The sequence below is a fragment of the Triturus cristatus genome, chromosome 2_1 (genome assembly GCF_964204655.1).
Source record: "Triturus cristatus chromosome 2_1, aTriCri1.1, whole genome shotgun sequence".
NCBI lineage: Eukaryota > Metazoa > Chordata > Amphibia > Caudata > Salamandridae > Triturus > Triturus cristatus.
The window spans coordinates 861,567,364-861,580,595 of NC_140581.1; the positions used below are offsets into that span (position 1 = coordinate 861,567,364).

At 41.7% G+C, this 13,232-nt stretch overlaps 1 protein-coding gene across 1 annotated transcript in view; it reads right to left on the minus strand.

The window, feature by feature from the left end:
- DOCK8 (dedicator of cytokinesis 8) overlaps positions 1 to 12,920 on the minus strand; it is a 567,196-nt gene extending 554,276 nt beyond the window's left edge. The window contains exon 1 of the mRNA XM_085632978.1: positions 12,776 to 12,920. Coding sequence (XP_085489104.1) covers positions 12,776 to 12,828 — 53 coding nt within the window. The 5' untranslated portion in view covers positions 12,829 to 12,920. The remainder of the gene's footprint in view (positions 1 to 12,775) is intronic.
- Between the last annotated feature and the right edge of the window lie 312 nt (positions 12,921 to 13,232).

Consider the following 13,232-nt stretch of genomic DNA (forward strand, 5'->3'; position numbering starts at 1 on the left):
CTCTTTCATATTTATATACATTGGTAAGATTTGATGTCCATTCTCATATTACCGTTCAGTAATGCTTACTCTCTCACAAAAGTCACACACACATACAACTTCAAAAGAATGTACTTTTACTCGTAACACACTTGTGATTCGTGTATGTGATCGCCATGATGTATGTGTGAGATTAGTCAATATATTTAGCCTGACAACAAGTTCTCACATGACCTGGTATTGCTAGCATGGGCAAGTACTCTCTCTGGCCACACCAAATAACTTACATTTCTCAAAGAAATATTTTTAGAGTCAATGATCACATGGGGTACCTCAACTTTAATTTTTATGGAAAGCCTAGGTTTCAAAATTCCAGAATACCAGACATAAACGTTCTGGGGCCTATTCACAAAGGTATTTTGGAGTTTGTAGAGCAGTACTTCTCTAGTACTCTTTGAATGTACTCTCTCATGCCTTTGTGAATTGGCCTAAAACAACTACAATGGGAATATAATGTGAACATTTAGGGAATATTGATACCCAGTTTGAACAAATGCAAATGACTATGCCCGCCATGCACTTCTACAAATAGGGAACTGGATATTTCAGGGCGGATTCACAAACTCCTGTTGTAATACTGCCCGCGCTCATAAATGCTTTTGTACATTGGCCCCCAAATATGATTTTTTTGTAATAGAACTGTATTTTGACCACTCTTTTGAGTGAAATAGGCTTACTGACACTATGTCAGACTCGAAAGTATCCAATATGTCATGCGTTTTTGCTTTTGCTGAGCTTTTCTAACCTTTGATACATTCCAAATTTGAAAGCCCCCTATTTTTGAAGTTTTTGAGCAGTCTCTGAGAAGATGGCAGAGAGAGAGTTGAGGGGTGGCGATTGTTTCCTCTGAAAGTGTACGAAGGAAAGAAGCTACTGTGGTATTTTTCCTAAAGGAACATTTTAGACAGCACATTGGCAACTTTCTTCTATTTAAAAACGTACAGAGAGCAAAAAATTATTAAAGTAGGTCTTTATTTATATTTCCGAGAAAGTTAGACTACCGCCAGAATGAGTTTTACCTTCAACATAAGAGCAAGGAAGTTGCACCAGCTGCCTTGTGGATTTTGACAAAATATACATGTTTTGCTCATACTTGAATTCGCCTACTTATTTGGGAGTATTTATTTGTTTAAAACTCTGTGGGCAAGGAGAGATTGTTTGGTGTGTGATATACCAAGTCCATTTTTTCACCAGGAACTTTAATGGTTGACCTTACAGAAAATGCTCTACATTCTGCTCACCCGTGATTTCAGAACCACTGTGGCCAATGAAAGGTAACATATTTTGAAGGTGGAAAAGTTTAACAGTTGCTTGGTGAATGATGTTACCCCGTAAGTCGTGTCACACTGATTTTGTGCTTGACACTTTATTGTTGGCAGATTCCAGAGAGCACTCTACGTTTTGCAATCGAGTGTTATCCCATGGGAAAGGCAGGCCTTGCAGTAGCGAGAAATGTTTTTTTTCACTACCAGGACATGTAAAACTTAAAAGTACATGTCCAACGTTATAAATACACTGCACCCTGCCCTCTGGGCTGTACAGGGCCTATGCTAGGGGTGACATATGTGTATTAAGAAGGAAGGTTTAGGTCTGGCCAGATCGAAATGGCTGTTTAAAACTGCACACACAGGCTGCTATGACAGGCCTGAGACATGTTTAAAAGGCTACTTATGTGGCTGGCCCAATCCGTGCTGCAGGCCCACTAGTAGCATTTAATTTACACGCTATCGGTACCTGTAGGACCCCATTGCTTGGTAAAAGTGCCAATTAGATGTAAGCCAATTCTACAAGGTTTAAAGGGGAGAGCACAAGGACTTTAGCACTGGTTAGCAGTAGTAAAGTGTGCAGAGGATTAAAGGCCAACAAAAATGGGTTAAGAAAACAGGAGGATGAAGGGAAGATTGTGGGGGATGACCCTGCAGAAGAGTCAAGTCCAACACTACTGAATAACCATGAAGCAAAAGAAAGTGTCAATATAGCCAACCAATGGAAAGCAATAGCTGGCTTTAAGCCCACTGCAAGGTATTGGTAAGTCCACAATAGGTATTTTGCAACCAGACAGATTATGGTGTTTGGAAGGTGAGACCTAACAATTGCCAACAGCGCCAACAGGACTCTTTTCTCTGAATGCTTGACAGCACTCAAAAAAGGGAATTTGTTGATTAATGACAAAATGAATAAATGAATGAGGAAACTGTTCTGACAACTCATATACCACGTCTTTCACTGAGCAATGGTAGGCTTTGCAGAGTTTACTTGACATGAAATCAACACGAACATTTAACTAGCAGCTCCTTTTGACAGCTGGAATGTGAAATGTGCCATAGGTCAAACAGGTATTCACACAGGAAGCATACAGCGCAAAGTTCTTTAAAGCTATGAACCAGGGCTGCAAAACAACGAGCAGGCGTAAGGATGTGTTTCTGGCTCCGCGTGCATTTGTGGCTGGTAATTATATTTAGCAGTATTCTTGATGAGAGGAAGTGACCTCAACAGCTGTATTAAATCACCACAGATTTTTCTCTAATAGGCGCAACGTATTCAGAGAGGAAAGTGTCCAAGTGGCACGCGGCTCTGGGCGTTTTCACAAAGTTCTGAAAGCATTGAAAACCTACAGTGCCTGACCCACAGCCATGACATGTATTTCAGCACAGCGCGTGGCTTCCGAGCAAAGCTAATTTCAGATAGTGACATACTTCCGCCCCAGAGCCACGGAAACGCTGTCACTGACAGAAGAGGGAAGAATGACGGGGAAGTTCGTAAGGCTCTGTTCCTCTTAGGTTAGCAAAGACCTAAAAAAACACACAGTGGTTACCAAACGGGAATCTACCGAAACTAGGATCTGCGGAAATGTATGAATATGTAAAACAAAAATACAGCTTTAGTTTGAAGTACAGAGAAAGGCTTCAATTTTAGATTCACTCACAAGCTCCGAATATTAATATAGTCTTGAACGTTAGTGTTGGCTAATGCCATAGAATCGACCGCATCACCCTATTACCTCATGCATGTGGCTTTCAAAAAACTGATGACAATGTCTATGCCAGCAAGCAATGAAATGTGGACGTTTTCCCGTGCTTCTGCTTATGCAAGCATGGTTGGCGCCTATGCCCTGAAGTATTTGCTTGAGACTCTGCAGCACTGGCGCTATGCACAACACAATAGAGGCATGCATTGCTGAGCCTCAGATGCTCCACGTGTGTTTGCCTGGGGGCAGAGAATGATTAATTTACGCTTCTTGGAGAAAAAAAACACTCTGTCTCCTTAACTCTGTGTGTGCCAGACAGGTGGCTGCTTCAGAGCGCACGATTCCAGCGCCCTGGGGTCTACGTGCACTTTCTGAGCTGGCTTTGAAATGTTTACAAAGGATTTTTGGAAGTGTTTGCCTGGGGCATCTTAATCATATTGGGGAGAGGACAGACAGATAGAAATGCAGAGTTGTGTGATTTCATATATAGCATATTGTAAGGTGTAGTAAAATCCAAGAGTTGAGAGAGAAAAATATTTTATTGTGAAGCACCATGGGAAGCGTAGTCTACTACTGCGGTGCATCAGAATTTGGAAATGCAGTGTATCAAAAACATGAGGGTGTAAAGGCTAGAGTCACATAAACATCCCAGAGAGTAAAGTCTCAAATAAATCTGGAAGTGCAGAGCTACCCGTGCAAATTTGTGAGTGTGGAATCGTTCATCAACTCCTAAAGGTGTAAAGTCTCATTAAAATTTAGACTCTTTGTTTTTTTAAAATATTTTTATTGATTTTATCAAACAGTTCCCACTAGTAGTACAGATAGACATCAGAGAAAGCAGCACTGTTACACCAGAGCAATTGAATATCAAGGCAACGAGGCTCAAAATATAGGGGCTATTACGCCAACGGAACGTCACTTTTTGCAACGCTCTGGTGGCACAATGCCCTGCTCCATATTTACAATGCGGCGCTATGCCACTTTGCCTGGCTTGTAAATATCATACTCTTTCACGCAGTTTTCAGTGTCAAAGGGGCGTGCAATGGGTGTTGCTGTGGGCGTTCCATCGCAACACCCATTGCTTTTTTATGCTGCCCCAGATTTACAAGGATCTGTAAATCCGAAGCAGCGCCAAAAACTAATGCCGCTGAAAAGCAGGCGTTCGAGTGGTGCAACAAGCAGAAAAACTTTTATTTCTCCTTGTTTTTTGTTCTTTCTATGTGTGCTGAATTCTGCAAGGAGGAAATCGCCTTTAATTATTGTTTATGTGAAGGAAGGTGTCCCTTCCAGCATATAAACAATGATCCCAGTAACGCAGGCACCCTTGCACCAACGCACAATGGTGTCTGAGTTAGCGCTAGGCAGCTTTTTTAGTGCCAGCACAAGGGAAAACACAGGGGTGTGCCGTATTCTTGTGAATACGGCACATCCCTACATTTTTTTATATGACACAGATTGATGCTACTAAATTGCTGGCAGTGCCATGCTGCATCATTTCTCTGTAATATGCCCCATAGTATAACAACCGATGACTGTGTGGCAAGCCCAAAGTCTCCTACCCCATCTGTAAGTCATGTATTTCTGGAATTCAAACTTTTAATTAAATCTACAAGTGTTGAATTTGTGTAAACTATAAAAATAAAAAAAGAAATCTGAGAGTGTGGAGTCTTCTTCCAAATGCAGGAGCGTCGAGTCGTGTGAGTCGTGTTGTCTAGATGTAAGCATGTAGAATTTCATTTAAAAAAACGAATGGTATTATTTACTATTGGATTGTAACCAACCCTGTTTATTTGCATGAGAGCACATCCGTTAGGGAACTTTTTTTGCAACATAACAATCGTCTGATGACAATGTTCCATACGTCCTAATCAGAGATACTTCCATGTTCTTAAACATATATAGACCCCCAGACCACTACACAGATGAATAGTTTACTTCTCTTTTGGTCCTGAAGAAGGTGATATAAATTTATTGGTTGTCCCCGAAACGTGCATAGACCAGTGATCACACTTCTGGGAGTCCTACCCAAGAACCAAGTGAAAAGAACAATCAACCAGAAATAAATTTGATGGACTTGTGAATGTCAAAACTGTGTTTTTTGATAATTGTGACCAATAGGATTAATGAGTAGGAGTTCATCACAGATGTGCTTTTATTGTGACCCTTTTGCTTGTGTTGGTATGATTGATGGTATGTATGAGTAGAATGAAAGGTGAGATTGGAAGGATGATGGTGTCTATTTGGGGGATTCTATAATTTGTTTCTAAACTAAGAGAGGCTAATAATGGTCTCTTGCAAACTGAAATGATATCATGATTTTGTCGATTTTGTAAATGTTTTTGTGAAGTTTACACAAATTATAAAAAAATATGACAATATAAAAATATATATAAATATTTTTAAAAATTAATAAATAAACAAAACAAAAAAAGAAAAGTAATGTGTGTACTGAGATTCTGCGCTATGAGGAAATGTCCAGTCTGAGTAATTACCACTGTAGAAACTAGATGGGCCAGTTAAGAGGTTTTCTTATTGTATTTATTTCCTTCCCCCTCCTCTTAGGCCTTAAAGTAATTAGTGGATACCTTTGTGTACACAGATTATTTACTAAAGGTTGCATGGGTGCTTGTGTGACACTACACAATGTTATGCTGCACACAAAGATTTTATGATGGTAAGTAAATCAATTAAATGTTTTGTACTATGTAAGTGCATGTGCGAAACCCCAAAGGAATAATATACCAGAAGTGTATACTCTTGTCGACATCTAAGTACACAGGGTTGCAAATAAAGAGTGTAAAATTCTTGTAAATTTGAGAGCATTCGGTCCTATCTATATTTGAGCAAACAGAGCCTTATCTACATCTGGAATAACTGGCAAATTTTAATCTGAGCATGAAGGGGCTCAACTAAGGGTCTTGTTTAGAGTTGGGCCCCTGGTCTGTCCGCTCACCATGGCACCGAAGGGATTAACTCCACTGCCTTTGAGGAAGACCGACCACCATATTTTGAGGTCTCTATCAGGCAGGGGGAGATCTGTGCCTTCAGCAGACCTGAAGTTGTGGCATCTTTGTAAAAGGCACTGAAAGTTTGATGAGCAGCTCCAAGTTTTTTTTGTTTTTTTTAAAACAAACTCCCAAAACAGGAGTTTGTTTTTAATAAATAAATAAATAAATAAATAAATAAATAAATAAATGTCCCCCGACTCGCTGAAAGCTTTCTCCTAATGGTAATTTTTTGGTTTTCCTGTCCAGGGCTGAAAGTCTTTTCCTGGTGGTCCTGAACAGGAAAACACTAAATCGGGATGGTAAATGGCCTGAGGTACTTTAACTGACGGCCCAATGTCATTAGGGCCACCGGTCAAAGGTTCACGCAGGTGAAGCCAATGAAGGCTCCACCAGCACAAAAATTGTCAGTCATACCCACTTAATTTCAATCAAAGATCTTAAAAGCGATATAATAATACAATAAAATAATCATTAAAGTACAAAATTCAATCATCGATAAAAATAAAGCACAAACATTGTCACTTTTCTACCACTAAATAGAGCTTCAGGGCCCTGAATTTGGCAGACAGGATTCTTCGCAACAATAGTCCATACATTTTAAACTATATATTCTTATCCAAAGCTAACCATGTAGACCCTCATCTATATGTTATGATTTAAGATCTAAATGAAATTTGGGTGTGTGAGTCTTGTTTAAACTTAGTTGTGTATCCCGTACAATATGTGGGGTTGTCGAGACTAAAGGAATCACCAGAATTAAAAGACCGGCCATTGAGGGGAAATACATTTTCTAAGAGACAGGTTTTGGCTATGGCAAATGTTTTGAAAGACTCTAAGAGAAAAATTCAATGTATGCAATCCTTTAAAAAAAAGATATACATCATAAGATCCTATATTGTAACATTTCCTGGATCAAATGCTGTTTATTTCTGTGTCTGTAGTTTTGTGTCTTACTCACATATTATAAGCTAGTGCATTATTTCTGCTTTACGAGCCATAAATCAGACAATGCCTCATTTACCAGTCATTGTGATGATAGGCGGATCCTAGTTGTCAAGCAGTGCAAACACTGCTACGATAAAAACAATGAGCACAGTGGTGACACATTGAAGATGATTCCCCGAATTCCAAATTGCATTTGATTCACCCCTGCACTTAAATATTTCCTTAGAAAAATAGCCAGGCAGGTTGCAAAAATATGGCATTTAATACAGAGGGCCTCATTTACAAGGCCATTGCTCTGCTGGTGCGTCACTTTCTTTGATGCACCTGCGGCGCATTGTGCCTGCCCATATTTACAAGCCCATTTAAAGTTCCCTACGTGACTTTCATGGCCTTGTAAATATGTGCCTCTTTCACACATTACTCTTCATGAAATGGGCCTTCAATGGGTGTTGCTGTGGGTGGTCCCACACAGCATTCATGGAACCTGACACACTCCCAAATTTACAATGTTTTGTAAACCTGGGAATCAAGTCAGAATGCTACGTCTCCCCAGAGAAGGCGAAGAAGTGGCGCAACAAGGAGAAATACTTTAATTTTCCTCATTTTTTCCTCTTTCTATGCATGCTGCATTCTGCAGCATGCATAAAAAGAGGAAAATGCCATCAATTATTGTTTTTTGCAGGAAGGTGTACCTTCCTGCACAAAAATAATAATTTTTGTAATGCAGGCACCCTTGCAAAATGACGCATAGGTGCCTGTGCTGGAACATGGCAGCCAATTGTGCGCAAGCGCAGGGAAAAGCTCACGGATGCGTTGTATTGTTGTTAATACGACACATCCCTGTGCTTTTAAAATGACGCAGTTCGGCACAGCAAAATGGCTTGCAGCACAGCACTGCATAATTTTTGGGTAAATGAGGCCCATAAATTGGACACAGAGCTCTCCGTTGGGGGTGGGTGATAAGTGAACTCTGGATTATTCTAGAAAACTTTTTCCAGAGCAGCAGTTTGTAGCACAGAAGCTTTCCTGCAAACCTGATGTAATGGATGAATAGGCATACAGTAATAGTAATATTCTTTAACATCAGGGAGCTTTGTCATATAATCATTGCTTGGAGTGATAAAAATATTCCACAAGATCCATAAGCATCTAACACTACAGTGGTTTTTAATATTTTTTTTGTAAAATATTACAGTAAATTTCTCAAAGTGAAACTGTAGATAACAATTATTATTTTGGGTCTCAAAAAATATCCCTAAATTCACATAGTTGGCTGAAGTTCTGTTTTGAATGCAATTTCTATAACAGTATCTTCATATGAGGCGTTTGATCTAAAGAGTATGACTTATTGTTTTAGTGGTAAACATATAAGCCAAGAAATGAGTCAAATTCTCCATTACATTATGATAAAACTAGAAATTAGAGGACTGCTAATTGAAGCTATCCGCTTCCACATTTGACAACAGAGATAAGCATCCATTCTTGTTTTAGTTATGTGGAAACTGATTCACAAATAGTTTTTTTAAAATGAAAAACTGCTCATCCTAGAATTACTCTATGATTTGACTGGATTTCTAATCTGTTGGTAATTCATAAAAACGCAACTGCAAAGCTTGGAAATCTACTCAAGTTGGTGATTTCCATGAATACTTGAACTTCATTCATTCAGTTTAGTCAAAAAAGCCACAAACTGCATAAGGAAGGGTGGCAGGATTCAACTTTTTATGTCTACCAGAAGAATCTGTTCTTAGGTGAAGCCTTTCCACCTCAAACTTCAAAGAAATATTTAAATCTTTGTTTTTTTCACACCTAATGTGCATACCTATACCATATTGGTGGCTCAGTGTGTAAGTGTGAAAATGTGATGTGGACAAACACTAGCATGGTCTGTGAAGCCAAATTAAATTAAGGGTTTGCGTCCCCTTTGCACCTCTCGCAAGGACATCCTTGCTTCCACACCTAAAAGTAAAGTCTGTGGGGAAAGGCTGGATTGGCAGTTTCTGTATGGTATTAAGTTCCAACTGGATGTACAAATGTCTTAAAGTTGCCACATCCTTCCATGTCATTTCGGCAACTGTTTAGAGTCTAGTCTTTAAGATAGCCTAATGCATTCTGGGTGTTGCAGTCTTGTTTCACTTCAATTGACCTAATTAGACTAACACACCTGAAATCAATGATTTGTTCATGACTGAAGAAATTGTCCATAATGAGCTGGAATCGGGTGGTCACCCTAAAATGTCTGCAGGTTTCTGTTCTGTGAATCAGGGTCTGCCATTTGTACTCAAAATATGTTGTGAGCCGGGGGACTCACTGCTGGTGTGACACTTTTCAGCGGAACTATGGAAGGCAAGTGATGTCTTTCTGCTGCAGTGTATTTGAATCCACCACCATCCCAAAGGCTCTGATAAGATTGTGCAGAAAACTCATCATTTTACTAACTAAAGACTTATGGGAAGACTCAAGCATGTGCTTCAGCCCCAGGGTTCCCAGCAGACCTATACGAAAGTAGGTAACATACTATGTTTTTGTTACAAAAAAGATAATGCGTAACTGAATAATATTAAAATGAGGCAACCACAATCTATCAGTATTCATGTTTTTTTAAATGTTTGTTAGTGACTTTGTCTACGCGGGACTATTTGTTGTGTGTGCCTGTTACTACATCGACCTGTTTACACAGTACTGTGGGTGCTAGTAAATGTTTCACTTCGTCATCTTCACGTACCCGGATTCGGCGCGACTACACCTGCTGCACGTAGGGGCATGAGTATGCTTTAGCATGCCTGGAAGCAGCTGTGTTTGCGCACAATAAGCCAGCACCCACACCTGCACTTGCCAGCAGAAGAAGAAACTAACAAACAACGGAAATGTTAAACAGAAAGGGCAGTTCTTGTTTTTACACCACTTCCGCCATGCAATCTTTTCGCGTGATTCTGTTGATGTCGAGCACGTGCGCGCGCCGCGTGCTGGCCCTTGGCTTGGAAACGTCTGGCTCGCATCACTCTGCAGGACATTGCTTAAGCCGGGAACCCAAGGGGTCAGGCTGGGGCATCTCGTACACCGCCCCATCCACCGCACTGGGCAGAAAAGATTTTACGTGAGGCGTCGATGAATTACTAGTGAGAGAGATTCACAACCGTAAGGATGAATCCCAAGAGGTGGGCCTCGTCCTTACGAGGTAAGTTCCCGGTTTGAGTCTCACTAGTGCAAGGCATGCCCCAAAACGCAGGAAGATGCGGAGCTGGGAACCATGTGACGTTTACCTGCTGTACACCTGTAGTGCAGGGCAGAACTAGTGGTCACAGACACCCTGACCAGCATCATGAAATTAGACGGGGAGTCTCTTCGTCTCCAGTGTTGAATAGGGCCATGAATTAACTATTTTCTACGTGGTAAATGCCCATTAGAATTAATGTAGCCAGGGCAGGAATGAAGATCCCCGATCCGGCAGCTATAATTCAGCTGCGAGGCGATCTGTTTGACCCCAGTGAAATATGCTGAATTGGTCCGAGTGTATTTTGCCAACTTCGGGAGACAATTCATCAGCACCCGCGCTTGGAGCAGGCGGTGAGGGGGGGCTTATATTTTCTCTCCCAGCTTGGGATAAAGGGCAATTTCAAGCACCATCAGCCCTCCTTTTGGTGGAGTAGAAATCTGGCTGGGAGCTACCTGCAGCCTAACACCTAGATGCCAATGCTATGGGGAAACAAAGGAACGCCTGCTTGTTGTAACTTCAAAAGTACATAAGAGAAACTTAGGACCTCATTACGATGGCGGTCGGACGAGCGTCCGATCGCAATCGCAGCGGGATGGAGGCCCGCCGACATGTAGTTGACAGTTCCACCCGCCATATTACGATATGACCTCCGTGTAGGCGGTCAGAAATATGCAGTTTTCTATTTAGGGTTGTGCTATGGCCTGGAAAAGGCCACCATGTGCCAGGAATAATGTGGTGCCTGGCACACGGTGCATGGATGTTTGGGAGGGGGCACCACATTTGCCTCACTTGCCACATGGCAGAGGCCCCCAAAGTCCCTTTACGACAGCCTTTCCATGGCAGTGGGACCGCCATGAAAAGGCTTTGAGAAATGGACATCGTAAACCCTACGGCTGTGCCTGCGCAGGCACTGCCTTCGTTGTAGGGATTGTGGTCCGACCTCCCCCCAATGACCACCTTGAGCCTGTCGGAGGCAGTAGTTTGTCCTTTCTACCGCTGCGGTCTGAACGACCGCATCGTAATGCAGCGGTCAGACCGATAACCTGTATGTTGGTGGGACGACCAGCGACATCATAATAAGGCCCTTAATTAAGAGCTGTGGAGGCAGGTTTTAGACTTTGTGCAACCCCAATATGTAAGACATATGCATGCACTATAATAATGTCTGATGTATCTGTATGTATGAGTATTTACACCAATAACAATTTGTTATACTTGCTAATTTTTTTATTCAATACTTTTATAGTACTTTTCATTCCATTGTAGGGTATCAGAGTGCTTTACATCTCACAAATACATTATACATTGATAAATCATAAAAGTGTGCATTGTAAATCAATGTACAGGATGTTACATGAAACAGAGGGTCTCATGATGCAGTGGTCACACATCAGCTTTACTTTTAGGGATTATAAATGCTAAATTTGTATGGCCAGGAGAAACGCATAATCAGGATTTTAAATGTAATGTAGTTCTTGATAGTGTCCTTTGTTACTGCCCAAAGAAACTCTTTTTGATAGCCTTGAGAGAAATCCTTAAGGTTTTTAACCCAAGCCTTGCAGTTTGATCCACGACCTTGATGCTGGTTCATAGCTCACTGTGCTTTATTAAAAGGATTGCAATTTGTGAACTGCAAGTAATAAAAGGATCTCTGTGTCAAAGGTAGTGACCTACTTACCTTTCTACATAACATAATAATCTGTCATCGGCATGTTACACAATGTGCTTTGCAGAAGACACATTAACCTTCTATGCTACTTTGTGAGTCAAAACAAAACACAGATCTCTCCATCAAATGCTTTAACCACCAGAGTTATCTTGCCATTATTATTATGCCCTAAGGCTTACTGGGCACACAAAACGCTCAGCACAACCCCATAAGATATGTTTAAAATGCAGACTTTGCAACCAATTAAGCCAGAACTGATTTACTGCCACATTTCTCCTTGGTGCCAATTTATTAGTGATAAAGTAAAAAAAAAAATCTATAAATTGACAGTCAGACTGCTTTTTATTACTCTGTCCCTTGAGACTCCACCCCTTTCTTGTGGCCCACTTTGACCCCTCATTTATGGGTTCACCGAGTAAAGTGTTTCTAAGTCCAGCACTGAATGTAGCCGTCCTTTCCTCGGCGACACAGACTTGTAGTGAAGTTTCTGGTGGAGGAGAGACTTTCACTTTAAACTGTGTATTCGAGCTAGTAACCTGCAGCAGGTAAGGGCCTGCTAATAGGGCCATGAGGGCACGTGCCTGCTTCAGGCACGTCTGCATTTGCATAGTCCTGTCGTGGACTGCACTGCTTCACTTCACCATGAAATGAGTACTGCAGAAACCTTTCTTCCCTGAAAGATACTTTCCCTTCTCAGCTAAGAAGGCGCTTACTTGTTCGGTTCCACCAACTTAAGAGAAAGAACAAACGCTCATACGTAGGGCCCCTCTGGCGCGCATCCCCATGCCCCCCGGATATTTCTTTCCTTATATTAGTTTCAGTTCAGAGCTGTCTTCGTACTCCGTCCGCGCGCCGTGCAAGCACAGCAAGCAGGTCGGTGCACGCGCGCCCAGAGGTGCCGCCAGCGCGGAGGGCACGTGAGGGCTTACCTGTTGATTTTCAGGGCAAAAGCCCTTCTGTCTGCGCTGGATATGGTGGCCATGAGGCTGGTGCCAAACGCTGTACGGGAGCGCACGGTCCCAGGGCGCTGCTGTGGCTTCCTCTTGAGCTGTCACTTCATCTGAACGAGCACTTCCGCATTGTTACCTCCTCTTGCAGCGAGAGGGAGGGACTTGTTGCCAGTGCCCGGGGCTAAAACCTTTCACCTTCGCTCTTCCAGGAGTTGGTGGCGATTCCCCCTCGCTCTCAGGGCTCCGCAGTAAAAATAGGATTTTCATTCCGATCCCTACGCTGACCTGCCTCTCTCCCAAAGTCCAGTCCAAAGAGTCTTTTACATGTCTGCAAATGGCTTTTGCAAGAATTCATAAGTAGAGCACCTGGATCAAGACCAGTGGAAATATGAGATTTTGCAACTGCAGTGTTTTCCGCATAATTATGCTTTTGCCG